The following is a 12,377-nucleotide window of genomic DNA, read 5'->3' on the forward strand; positions in this document are numbered from 1 at the left end:
TGGCTTGGATTTGGAAAAGAATGGTGTGCCTAAACCATTATTTTTTTCAAAATACAGATACGCCTAGAAAAATACTTAAAAAATTTAGCAGTTCTGGGCATATGCAGACCAAGAAAGAAGAAAACTGTGCTAAGAGTAATTGTCTTGCCAAGCAGAGATTGGATGCAGGGCTTGCCAATTGTGTAACGTGATTGAAGGCGGCAGGACTTGCAGATATTTTAGGGAGCACCAGATCATACAACGAGTGGCAACCTGGAGGAATGCCCAGAGAAGAAGGAGCGATAGCAGGAGTAAATTGCAGGGCGTTTTAGCAGTGCAAAAGGTGACATGTAAGGAAGAACAAGCTGAAGGTTGCAACAACATGCGGTGGCTGCTTGTGAGTCTTCAGTGAGAGGCAGCAGAACTCAGGATGGGCTGCACATCACATGTAGGGTGAGTCATCGGGAACATGGTGCCAGAGCTGCAGCAGCTGCCTTTGCTCACCGCAGGGCAAATGCACTGTGGCTTCTGCAAGTTGTCACTCAGGAAACTGCCAGCAGAAGTGGGGCAGGAGGAAGCTGCCAGTGCCACTGGGTGCTGTCCCCTGCCCCGGCAGTATCTTCCCAGACACTCCCTGCCCGGCCTCTGCCAACACGATGCAGGTTAGATTAAAGACCCAGGCTTTGATTGAAACCAAGCTTGCCCCAGCCACGTGGTAGTTCCCCTACAAGTGGTTTTTAGTTGTTAGTAAACCAGAGGGCAGGCAGGCACAGCTGCAGGGGGGCAGGCATGAAAGGCAGCTCTCTAAGGTTAAGGATGTTGGAGCGTAGCAGGAGTGGTGTCCCAGCTCCTTCCCTGGCTGCTTTTGAGGATTAGGCAGAGAAACAAACCTCTCTCAGATGGGACTCAGGCAGGTGCCCTCCTTCAGCCTTTCTTCCTGCTGCTTCCCCATCTCCCTCACTTTCCTCCTCTGGCTGTGCTGAGCTGTTCAGTCCTTGCTGTAAAGCTACAAACTGCCTGACAGGCTCGATTTGGGGCACGCTGTCATGTGGCTGCTTCACTGAAGGAAGGAGGAAGAGGAGAAGGAGGTGAGAGCCCCAGTGTCACACCAGCTTAGTGCACAGACACAGGTGCCGGTGTCATGGCAGGAAGCAGTGGTTTCCAAAACTGGATGAGACCACTATGGCCAACAGGGCTGTGCTGGGATGTCTCTTGGCTGGATCCATGCAGGAGGCAGCATCCACGTGTGGCCCCAGCCACTGCAGGAGCTGCCTGGCCACGCATTCAGGCTAAGTCTGGTATCTGGGCTTTGGGGGTGGAATATGAAATCTCTCCTGAAGTGCACAGGCAGGAGCTCTCACTTGCCAACACCACAGAGATACTTAGCAGGACCATAGATAGCAAGTGACGTCTGTGAATCTTAACAAAAGCCATGGGTGATTGTGCCTTTCACTCAAGGAAGCAAAGCAGAGTGGCATTGGAGGCCTTTCATCTCCTCCAAGTTCAGCTGAAAGTGGCCAATAGGTTCAAAACACTGTAGGCAGGGACAGATGGATGGACACACACAAACCATCCCAGTAAGAAGGAATGGTCCTGCTAAAGGAGCAAATCTGTCCTCTGTGCCCCAGCAGCAGCGGAGGATTACAGCAGTCTGGGGAAGCACAGCATCCTCTTTCCCTCCCTACATCCAATTTTGTGAAGCAGGAATGATTTTGCTGCCCAGTGACATCTTTACCCTCACAAAGGGGTGAGCAGAGTGCAGTCCTTAACACACTCAGCTATTTTTTTTTTTTTTGCACAGTAGTTTACCAAGATCCACCAAGAAGAAAATCTGGATCATTAGATATTCAGTGGAGGGAGGATTAGGAAGAGAGAGAAGCATCCACCCATAAAAATGTACCCCTTTTTAACTTCACACCTCAACTAGGAAAGTATCCAGTGTCTTAAATGTCCCCAAGATTTTTTGCCTCAGCCTCCTTGCCTTGTTAGCCATTCCACATATTTATATTCTTTGCATGAAATAATACTTCCTGACATCTGTTCCCAGTTTGTGTCTCTTTAATTTCCATTTATAGCACATTTTCCTATCCTATGACCATGTTAAAATAAAACAATAAGTATGTTTGACACAGTGCAAGTTACTTAAGAACATGATCCTTCTCTGACCTTAATCTTTTTTTTTTTTTTTTTGTAAACTAAACTGCTCTAAAACACAGAAAACATTTTGATGAACTTTGTTGAAAATGGAAAGCTCAGAGAGTCACAAACCACTCATTTCATGCCAGTGATGCAGCCAATGACCAGTGTGAGAATCAGTTGGTGGTTACAGACCAGTTCCTCTCTCACAAGTTATCTGCTGAAGGCATGTGGGGAAATCGAGATGCTGTGGGCTGTGCAGTCCCTCCACGAGACAGAGGAGAGAACCAGGTGGCTCCAAGAGACAAGGCGGCAGCAGGACAGGCACGGGAAAGGAAACGTTAATTCCCTGGGCAGTGACACAAATTGGCTCAAGTGATGCTTTCCCTTCTGACCAGGCAGATGGGAAAAGGTGCCCTTCCCTTGCTCTGAAGAGATTTTGCGTCCAAGTACAATCTGGCAACTCCACAAGCAATAAATTCACAAGGAGAAGCAATGAGGAGTACTTTAGTTATGGCACCAGAACATTTTATGTTGTCATCTCTATCTTGGTGCAAGCCCTCAGTATAATTTCAGCTCAGGAGGAGGTTGCTTGCAAAGCTAATATAAAATGGGAAGAATCAATGCAGCCTCCAACCAAATGTGTGTGCACACCTTCTGGTTAAGTAACAGAGCAAACCAGCGAGGCAGTATCCTCCCCCTTTCACGGACCAGCAGGCAGCTCTCCTGTAAGGACCCTCGTTCTCTGTGTGAGTGTCAGCCTGCCCAGACAGCCCCTCCAGTTCCTCCTGCACCAAAAAGGCAGTGAAGTGTGGTCAGACCCCCTGCTAAGACACAGATGACAAGATTGCACCCCTGGACAGAAACACATGACACTGAAAACGCTCCTGTGAGGTTTCTTTCCCTGGGAGGGCAGCGGCTGCTCTGCAGTTATGACAGAGATGTGGGCACCCAAAACTGCCCAGAGCCACAGCAACCTGGGCAGTGCAGACCGTGGTGCTGCTTATCTGCCCCTGCTTTCAGCTTTCTTCACACAACTGTTTTATTCATGGGGCCTGCCAGGTTGCAAAGGGCATTTTCCTTTTACCCACATTCCAAGCTGAACATGCATGCACACACTAGAAACTCTGGGTTTAATCTGAGGCTTTCCGAGGTCAAAACAAACCATGACAAACAGGACTAAGAGCAGCCAAGTTAAACTGTGCTCTGACAAAGCACTGGCCTCTCAAACACACCGTGCAGCTCGGCGCCAGGGCTGCACCACTACAGCTCAAGAGCCAAGAAGGCTGATGAGGGTGGATGGTCCTTGGGGAAGCACATCAGAAGCGGCTTTGAAGGATCGCCAGAAGTAGCTGGATCAGGTGATCTGCACATGCAGGAGGACTGCTCCTCTTGGGAAACCAGCACCTCCCACTGCCCTAGAGACGCTCCCCTGATTGTCCCCTGGCTCCCCACAGCACCGGGAAGGTCTCACTGGACAGGCCAGCCAGGTTGTCCACACCCTTGGGAACCACTTAATCCTCAGCAGCACAGGGACTCCCCATTACGGAAATGTGCGTTTGTGTCTCTGCTCCCTGAACTCGCTGCACTTCATCTGCTCTCCTGGGCTTTAAGCTCTAAGCAGACAGAGTTCACGCAGGTGGATTTGTCCTATAAAGCCCATGGTTTGGAAGGATAAACATGAGTACCCCCTAATCTGCCTGTTTCTTCTGCTCATTTCTCTCCTGTCACAACGGGCCAATTTACCTTTGCTGTTCATCCACCCCAGCATTTACAGCATCTGGAAGACTCCAAAATTGACTGAGGGGTAAAAGAGAAAAGCTGTGCTACATTCTAAGGCTTGGTTATGCAAAGCTTTGTGCAAACAATGTTGCTGCCACCTTGGTGAAGAGGCCAGGAGGAGTGGATGAGAAATCTTCACAGTGTGACTCAGTCCATGTCTGGTTGTGAATGCATCATCCACTTATAATTTAACCATTGTCACCTATTTTATGTGCAGAAACAGGAGTTATGAAAAAAGACCAAGGGACATTTTTTTTTCTAAGTTGCAATATCTTTATTTGATTAAGTAGTCTGAGTCAACAAAGTCATACTCTCCTCTATTTCTGAGAGTTTCTTCAGCATCTGGTTCACCTTGGCCTCATCGAACTCCAGACAGAGAAACTCCGATTCCTACAAAACAAAATTGCAAGAACAATATTTGAGAAAAATAATTACATTTGATCACTGTGCAGAAAGAAATGTTTGGTGAGGAATTTGACAGCTTAACTCCACTTGGCAGTGGGCTTTCTTGTATCTTCCTGAATATTTTTCTGCCCTGAAGTACCTCTCAAAACATTCCTTGATTAGGAAGCACTGGAAAAGTCAAATCTCTAGCAATCCATTAGTTAACCCCTGAGGCTTTGTGAAGCATCATGCAGAAAACATCACAGACCCCTGCTGCAGTTAACCATTCTCCCCAGAAATGAGCAGAACTGGACAGTGTCAGCCCAACCAGCGCAACTGCTGCAAACTGGGACTGCAAAGCAAATGCCTCTTCAGCTCATGCTAAATCTCCCCAGTTTTAGCATCCCTGTTTTCCCAGACCCGACTAGGAAAACGACTTGAGCTGTCTTTCACAGAACAGCTACTGCAGGAGCAGCTTTTCTCACCACCCCAAAATAATCCCACTATCTATAACACATTACAAGTCTCGTTTCACAGACAAGATCTGACAACAGCTCCTCTCCGTAACTTGACCTCTCTTTCCTCCACATGTGTTCCAGCCACGGGTTGATTTCTATCCTGACCTTCCAGGGAAGGAGTGGCAGTGCCATGTTATGCAGCCCTAGGTCCTGGTCCTCGACAAGATGACCTCAAAGGCCTCCTGTTGACATCTCAGGCTTTCCAGCCACAACTCTGCACCCCAAGTCATGTGAGCCCATCAACAGACTAAATCAGGCCAGGGTTTGCCCATGCAACCTTTAAGATCTGCTAAAGCTGATTTTATGGCTTAATCACACGGCGAGTGTGAGCAGACAGGAGGAGACTGAGGTGCCTAGATCTGGAGGAGATGTTTTTCACGAGCCTAAGGCATAAGGAAGACTTTTTTTTCCCCCTCTTCAGGTTTTGTCAGCTAAAAGGAATGTGAACTGCTCAAAACGAAACTCTTTGATTACACAAAGACATTGCCACTTCATCCAAGTGTAAGTGTACTCACTGAGCATACTTTTAGCTATAAAGCAGCTATAATTTTCCCATGTGGGTTGGATGGCGTCTGGTTATCCACTCTCAAGTGGACCAACCTAAAATTTGACCAAGAGAGTTGTAAATCAGGCTGCTCAGAATTGAGCTTCGGTTTTATTTAATGCTTTGTTAGTTTATATCCTTCATGAAAAAAAGAAGACAAAATAAGATGCAGTGGTGAAATTCAAACCTCCTTATTGCTCCCCTAAGGTGTCCTCCAGGCGAAGAACAAACTTGGTATCTCTGCTCATGATCAGCAAGAAACAAGGCATCCCTTTTGATATACTTCTTATTGTTAAAGAATATTTCAGCCCACTTGGATCCTCTGCAGTTGAGCAAAACCAAAATGGAACAAATCAGCCAGAGGCTCGAAGTCCTAAAGCCCAGCACAGTTTGCTGCCCAGGCTGAAACCTGGACTTCAGCTGAGCCCTTCATGGGGGTGGACGTGGTCTTTGGAAAAAAGGTGCCTGTATGTGCACAAGAGGGGTTGTGAGAGCAGGTGGCATGCAATGGGAACAGCACCTGCATCCCCACCTTCAGGCTGGAAAGCCAAGCTCGATGCTTTCAGGAAGGTGTAGGAATGGACATCCATTTCCTGCAACTGCCAAAGTTTTCTCCCCACATGCTCTCCCACCCCTCCTCCCATTTCACTCCTGAGCCTGGGCTATAAAAAGGAGCTGCAAAACAAACAACCAAGAAACACAAACTGCCCCCAGACTTGAATCAGGTTGTCTAGGAGCTGCAACAGCAGAGTGCTGCAAAAATATTTATATGAGAGACCAAAAGAAGCACATCTTTTTCTATCTTAGTAACTATACTTAAAAAAACCCATGTATTTTTAGAAAACCAATCCTCACACGCTGAAAACTTTAAAAAATACAATTGTTCTCTATGGCATAAGTTTGAGCAGCTACTTAAAATGGTTTCTAGCAACTGTGATACATCTAGTATTTTTAACTTTTAGCCAGTATATTGGAACAACAAAAAGAAACCTCTCTGAATTCACATATCATTTTGTTTTTATTCATATTCATTTCCAGTGTCACAGGGAGAGGGAGTCAACTCCACCTTCACACAGGGAAAGCTCCACAGCGTTCAAGAAACCGAAACAGTCTGAAACTGGACAGGGTTTGTCCAGTTAGATCCTATTTCACACCAAATGCAGTTGCATTTTAAAGCCACCAGCCAAGGCGCCAGACCCACTCTTAAAAGCCTTCTCAACTTGATGTGGTGCTTGTAAAATCATTAAGGGTTCTTTGTAAAGGAATTATCCCATCTTGAATTACCAGGAAAACACTCCTTAGATAGTGAAAAAGCATCAGCTTCTGATGCCTGTGTGCAAACACAGCCAGCCAGCCAAGTACTTCTGGACTTCTGTACCCACGCAGCTGCTTCTTGGAGCAATGGGAGTATTGTAGGGGTTTAGGTCTGATCCTTTTGGTACAGGCAATGCAGTCATTTGCTCTGCAGAGGCTGGGATTCAATGCAATTTCATTGCTCAGGAAGATATTTTATTCTCCTGTCTTGGGTTTTGCCTTAGATTACGATGTTTTAAAGATTTAGCTGTCCCTTGCATAAGTAAAAACCCAATCTGTAATGTCACCAGAAACCCAAAGTGCCTTCAAACATCCTAGTACCTTTCATTGTGATTAAGAACCCACATTAATTTTCAGCCTTCCCAATTTTTTTGGTCAACAGAGACAGAAAAGACATTCATTGCTTTTGGGAAGGACTAGCCAATAAAACAGTTTTACAGCTGCAGTTATGCATTCACTTGTTAGCAAGGAAACCTTGTTCTTATTATCAGGTTTTGAGACTGTGGTAAGCAAAGTTCTTTACTAACAGAGGGGTTTTTCCTAATTAAAAGAACTGCAGAGCCCAGACTTTCAATAAAAGCTATTAACGAAAGTAGAAGAGTTAAGAAGTGTTGCCCTTTTTTTGGGGACTGAAGCCCAACCATTCAGTGACATGTGATTAAAATAAAAAGGAACTTCCTTCTCCACTTCTTAGTCAGATGTGTGAAAGGGTGAATCAAAGAAATTTCTAGCATAACATTTCCCAGAGAAACAAATTTTGTTGCTTGTTAACAACTTCTGAGTTCCTCATGGGTAAGCAATAAATAATTTTTTTTTTTTACTCCATGTCATTTTTCCTTCTAGATCACAAAATATTCTGCATTTAAGCAAAACTTCTACCTCTGTTATCCAGGAAAACCATCAAGTATATATTATGTAAGTAACTGAGTGTATCACAAATAAAGACTCCGGAGTCAAGGCTGTCAAACCTCTCAGCATGTTACATTTGCTTGGATAGTGAAACCAGCAGGGAACACCTCCAAATCAATATAATATGGTACTGTAATATGCCTGGGGACAACTACATACAGTTTTGCACCTGAAGAGGTGCCTCAGTGTCCTGAGCAGAAGAGGTGGTGGGCCAGGAGTCACCCGCAGATCCCACCTGGCTCACCCCAGGCTGACCTGCAGGAAGAGGAGTCCAGGAAGAGGTCAGGCATCGCCAACCAGCCCAGGAGAACTCCATCGCTCCCTCGAGGAGTTTAGGCAGCATTATGTGTCTGAATAATACTTGTCTTATATGCAGAAGAAACACAAGGGTATATAAAGCCACATACATTACAAGCTAACCAGTAGTTCTCTTTCAAACAGAATTATCTCTGTAAATACGTTATCTAAAACCAACCTTTGACTTTCGTTTTTAAACCCACCTCAGAGATTGCGGGCTGGGCTCACATCAAAGCAGCAGGGCTATGGTTAAACCAGCGACGTGTTAACACCAGATGAGTATCTGCCCGTTCACAATACAAGCACATTAGGCTGCAAACAGGAAAGCCAGTGGGGGATAAATAAAACAAGGAGCCGGTCCCAAGACGTCACCAAGGCTGAACTTGTGGCCAGCTCGAATCACACGGAGCGAGCACACAGGAAACGTGCCTGGGAATTCACAGCACACACATCTTCTCCAGAAACACCCACGACCAGAAACAAACGTCATTTTGTTTCCAGTGCATTAATTAAGCAGATACTGATTTTAGAGTAAATCCACTTTTGCAAATAAGTATTAAGAGATTGCTTCTCTGGAGTAAAGGAAAATGTATGCATGGGCTTAGATACAACCTGCTTCAGTAGGACAAGTTAGGGTTACAAAAAAAAATCTGGTTTATCTGATGATGTCAACTCCCCCACTTCCTCCAAATTTGCTAATTCCATGTAAATACTACCTTAGTAAAACACCTGCAGGGACTACTCTGTAAATATTATCCCAAGTTACAACTGTAGTAGCATTTCAGCAGGAAAATCAATCACAGAATCATAGGATGGTTTGGGTGGGATGGGAAGTTAAAGCTTGTTCCAAGCCTCTGCCCTGCACAAGGACGCCTACCACTGCACCAGGTTGCTCTAAGCCCTATCCAACCTGGCCTTGAACATTTCCAGGGATGGGGCATCCATAGCTTCTCTGGGCAACCTGTGCTGGTGCCTCACCACCCTCACAGTTAAGAATTTCTTCCCAGTATTTATTCTGAACATACCCTCTTTTAGTTTAAAACCGTTCCCTCTTGTCCTGTCAGTCCATGACACTCCATGTCCAAAGCCCCTCTCCAGCTCCCCTGTAGCCCCTTTAGCTACTGGAAGGGGCTCTAAGGTCTCCCCAGAGTCTTCTCTTCTCCAGGCTGAACCATCCAAACCCTCTCATAGCAAACTCTGTCTCCATAGCAGAGGTGCTCCAGACCTCAGAACATCTTTGTCAACCCCCCTCTGACCTCATTCCAACAGGTCCAGGTGGATTACTGGCCAATAATGGTCAACTACCTTATCAGCTCCCATTTTACACCTTCCTTCCCTTACAGGAAAGTACCGAAGCTCCCTCCAGATGAACCTCCCTCCTTGCTGGCTCAGCACCAGAGCAGGCTTTGCCTGAGCCAGTGCGATCAGCCCCCCGTGCTCACAAGCAAGAACTGCACATTCTCAGTTATCCCCAGTTTTATTTCTTAATCCCTAAAAGATTATAACTGTAGTTGAAAAAGAAAGCCTCTGGAAAGAGCCAGTGAGGAAACCTAGAGATTTGACAGCAGGAACTGCACCTTCACTTGGCAAGTAAAAAAAAAAAATACAAACCAGTCCAAGTCCTTTTAACCTTTTTTACACAGTGCTCTGTCAGGGTCACTTGGATGGTTTCAAAGTCAATAGATTGAAAGTACAAAGTGGCTTCTTCAGTCATTCCTTGGCACATCAGCACTGCTGGGAGCCAGGGGAGCAGAAGTGTCTCTAAAGCAGCAGCAGGGAGCTGCCTGTGGAACCCACTGGCTCCAGTGTTCAAAGGAAGCTGGCACATAGCCCTGGCCACTGCCAGGAGGCATTAATATGTTAGAGTTATTTCTCTAACAGGGACAGAAACAATAAGATTCTATTATATTATTTTCAAGGTCTGGCTAGACCTGCTTAGAGGCTTTCATTGATAAAGAAGTGCAAATCTTAATTAAAAACAAACTAACAAACAAACAAAAGAAAATAATGGGAGGGGGTAGGGGCAGGAAGAGAAAAAAAAAATTCCAAACACCTTCTCCCATTCCAAAAAAGGCAAGAGAAAAGAAAGAAAGCCCAAAAAAGGTCCCAACATAACCAGAAATTCAAAATGGGAATTAGACACTTTGTAACAGTGCAAGGACACATTCTCCTTGGAAAAGGCACATCCAGAAGTCATTTTTGCAACAACGCTGCCAAGCTCTATCGCAGAAGCCTCCCTTCCTTGGAGACTATTTTTACTTACTCAGTACTGTGGGAATTTTTTATTGTACTGTCTGATAGCACAAAATAAATAAACCCTGATAAACTCAGCACTATCACTTGCTTCCCAAGCTTTCTTCGGGTGGCCTGTCCCTGACAACTGGTGCACACAGTTCCCAGGTGACTCACCAGGACTGCCTGGGTAGGTGGTATTGGGGTTTGTTCTGCTACATGTGGCTTTAGTGACTCTTCCATGCAAACATCTGCAGCAGGAATGTCAAAATACACAACTGACCTGCACTGCATCTTGCATGGATGACCCAAAAAGAAGACAAATATTGGATTTGACCTTATATTTTCTTCTTCAAAAATTACATTAAACTGGTGATTCCGCTGGGTGGAAATATTTCATGTCAGATGTTTATGAGAGTGATTTATTTCTGCCATTTAGATTTCGTCTTGGGAATACTTGATAAATGGTAAAAAAAAAACAAACAACAAACTACAGGGCTGCCACAAACCAAATGGTAGAAGTGTGAGATGCTGCATCAAATCTTCTATCACATTGAATCAATCGTGATCCCACTGCAAACTTGAGAAGTTATTTTTGTATTCATTAATATTCCGCAAGATATACTGGGGCATATGATAATGACAGCAAGTCTAGATAATTCCAGGAAAAAAATGGAATGGATGGCAATCCATTGATTTCATACGACCACATTTCTGCCAATACTAAATTCATTGAGCTATTTGTGCTGCAAATCTATAATCATGGCCTTCAAAAACTCTTAGGCAAAGTGCAATTCATTTCCATAACACTGTATAAAAAAAAGCACAAATATTTGCAAAAGAAAGTGCCTTTTAATTCTCCATTATTTTGGTATTACATGAACCAGGAACCTCTTAAGCGAATTATTATTACATCCCCATAGAAAAAAAAGTGAACTCAACTGCAGCTTTTTTAATACTTTTAATGTAACATCAAGCCTGTAATATCACAGATTAAACAGATAAAGGATTGCAGAAATTGGAACAATTCCAGGAGGATAAAACTAAGTCCCTGATACTGCACAGCAAATATAATGTCATTCCTTTCACATTATCAGCCTCCTGAAAACAGTCTACCTCGTATTTTATACCCTGCATGAAAAATGAGCATTTATGGATATAGGGGTGCTTTAACCTGCTGCTCTTCGTGTCTTTTGGAAGCACAGGTTTCTTTTCAGGAAATGTCAAAAAAAAAACCCAAACCACACTTTAATCAGTATATTAGTAGAACTAATTAGAAGGTAGCTTACTGTGTAGCTTTTATATGTTTCATATCAAAGAGTTAACAAGAATAATATTATTCTTAATAATTAACAAGGAAAAAAGCGAGTGCTTTTATGAAAGCCTTATACATTTTCTATATGGTTGTGTTGTTTTCAAACTGGTGATATTAACCTGAATTGGTTTCTGTAAGCCCTTCAACTTCCTCTCTGATTTTTTTTTAAAAAAATCACTTTGATTTGTACCTGTACCTGCTTTAACCTTATGTATTCCCTATATCCTACCCAGAGAACAGCCTCCTGCCCTGTGTGCTGCCCCTGCACAAGCTCCTTATTACAGGAGTTACTTATCCACACTTCCACTTAAAAACATCCTGCCACAATGCACAAATAGAGAGGCTGACAATGAACAAATGGTGGATGTCTAGCACAGGGAATCACCCTGCATTTGTGATTAGTGATCTCTGATTTCTGTTCATTAGTGAAGGAGCCCTCAGTCACCCTAATGCTGAGCCACTTCATAGGGCAGCTTGCTGTGGTCAGAAGGGGAAGGTTATAGAAGCCACAGTTCTGCTGGTACCAACACAATCCAGAAAAAAACCACCTGTTCATGCTGACAAGATGCAAATTTCTTTCTCATTTATGGATGACTCTTTGCAAGGGTACACCTGTAACTTTTTATGTGGGCTTATCTGATCCTGATCGATTGCTGTTTGCTAAGCCTGCTTACCTGGTTCCTCTGACACCCTTTTACAACATCTTCAACTATCTGGACTCGAGTTACCCCATAAAATCTGCTGCAGTCACTGGCCACCACAGGAGCTTAACAGAATGGAAAACCCTCTTACCTTTGGGCAATGTCCTTGCACAGCCTGTTCATCAGCCTGAACCCAGAGCCAGGTACCTACAGCAGTGCCCAGTGCATCCAGAGACTGCATTGCCCCTTTGGAACATGCTCAATTAATGCAAAAGCCTCTCAGAATTGAGGTGTTGGACAAAATCTCTATCAAAGACACACAAATA

At 44.4% G+C, this 12,377-nt stretch overlaps 1 protein-coding gene across 2 annotated transcripts in view; it reads right to left on the bottom strand.

The window, feature by feature from the left end:
* Positions 1-4,174: 4,174 nt before the first annotated feature.
* The window catches only part of COMMD1 (copper metabolism domain containing 1), a 67,905-nt gene continuing 59,702 nt past the window's right edge, over positions 4,175-12,377 (bottom strand). For both annotated transcript variants that reach the window (XM_027715534.2, XM_027715449.2), the window contains one exon: positions 4,175-4,287. In XM_027715534.2, the coding sequence (XP_027571335.1) occupies positions 4,180-4,287 (108 nt within the window). In that variant the 3' untranslated portion in view covers positions 4,175-4,179. The remainder of the gene's footprint in view (positions 4,288-12,377) is intronic.

The sequence above is a fragment of the Pipra filicauda genome, unplaced genomic scaffold, assembly GCF_003945595.2.
Source record: "Pipra filicauda isolate LSUMZ 115617 unplaced genomic scaffold, ASM394559v2 scaffold109_size3271384_pilon, whole genome shotgun sequence".
Classification (NCBI taxonomy): Eukaryota; Metazoa; Chordata; class Aves; order Passeriformes; family Pipridae; genus Pipra; species Pipra filicauda.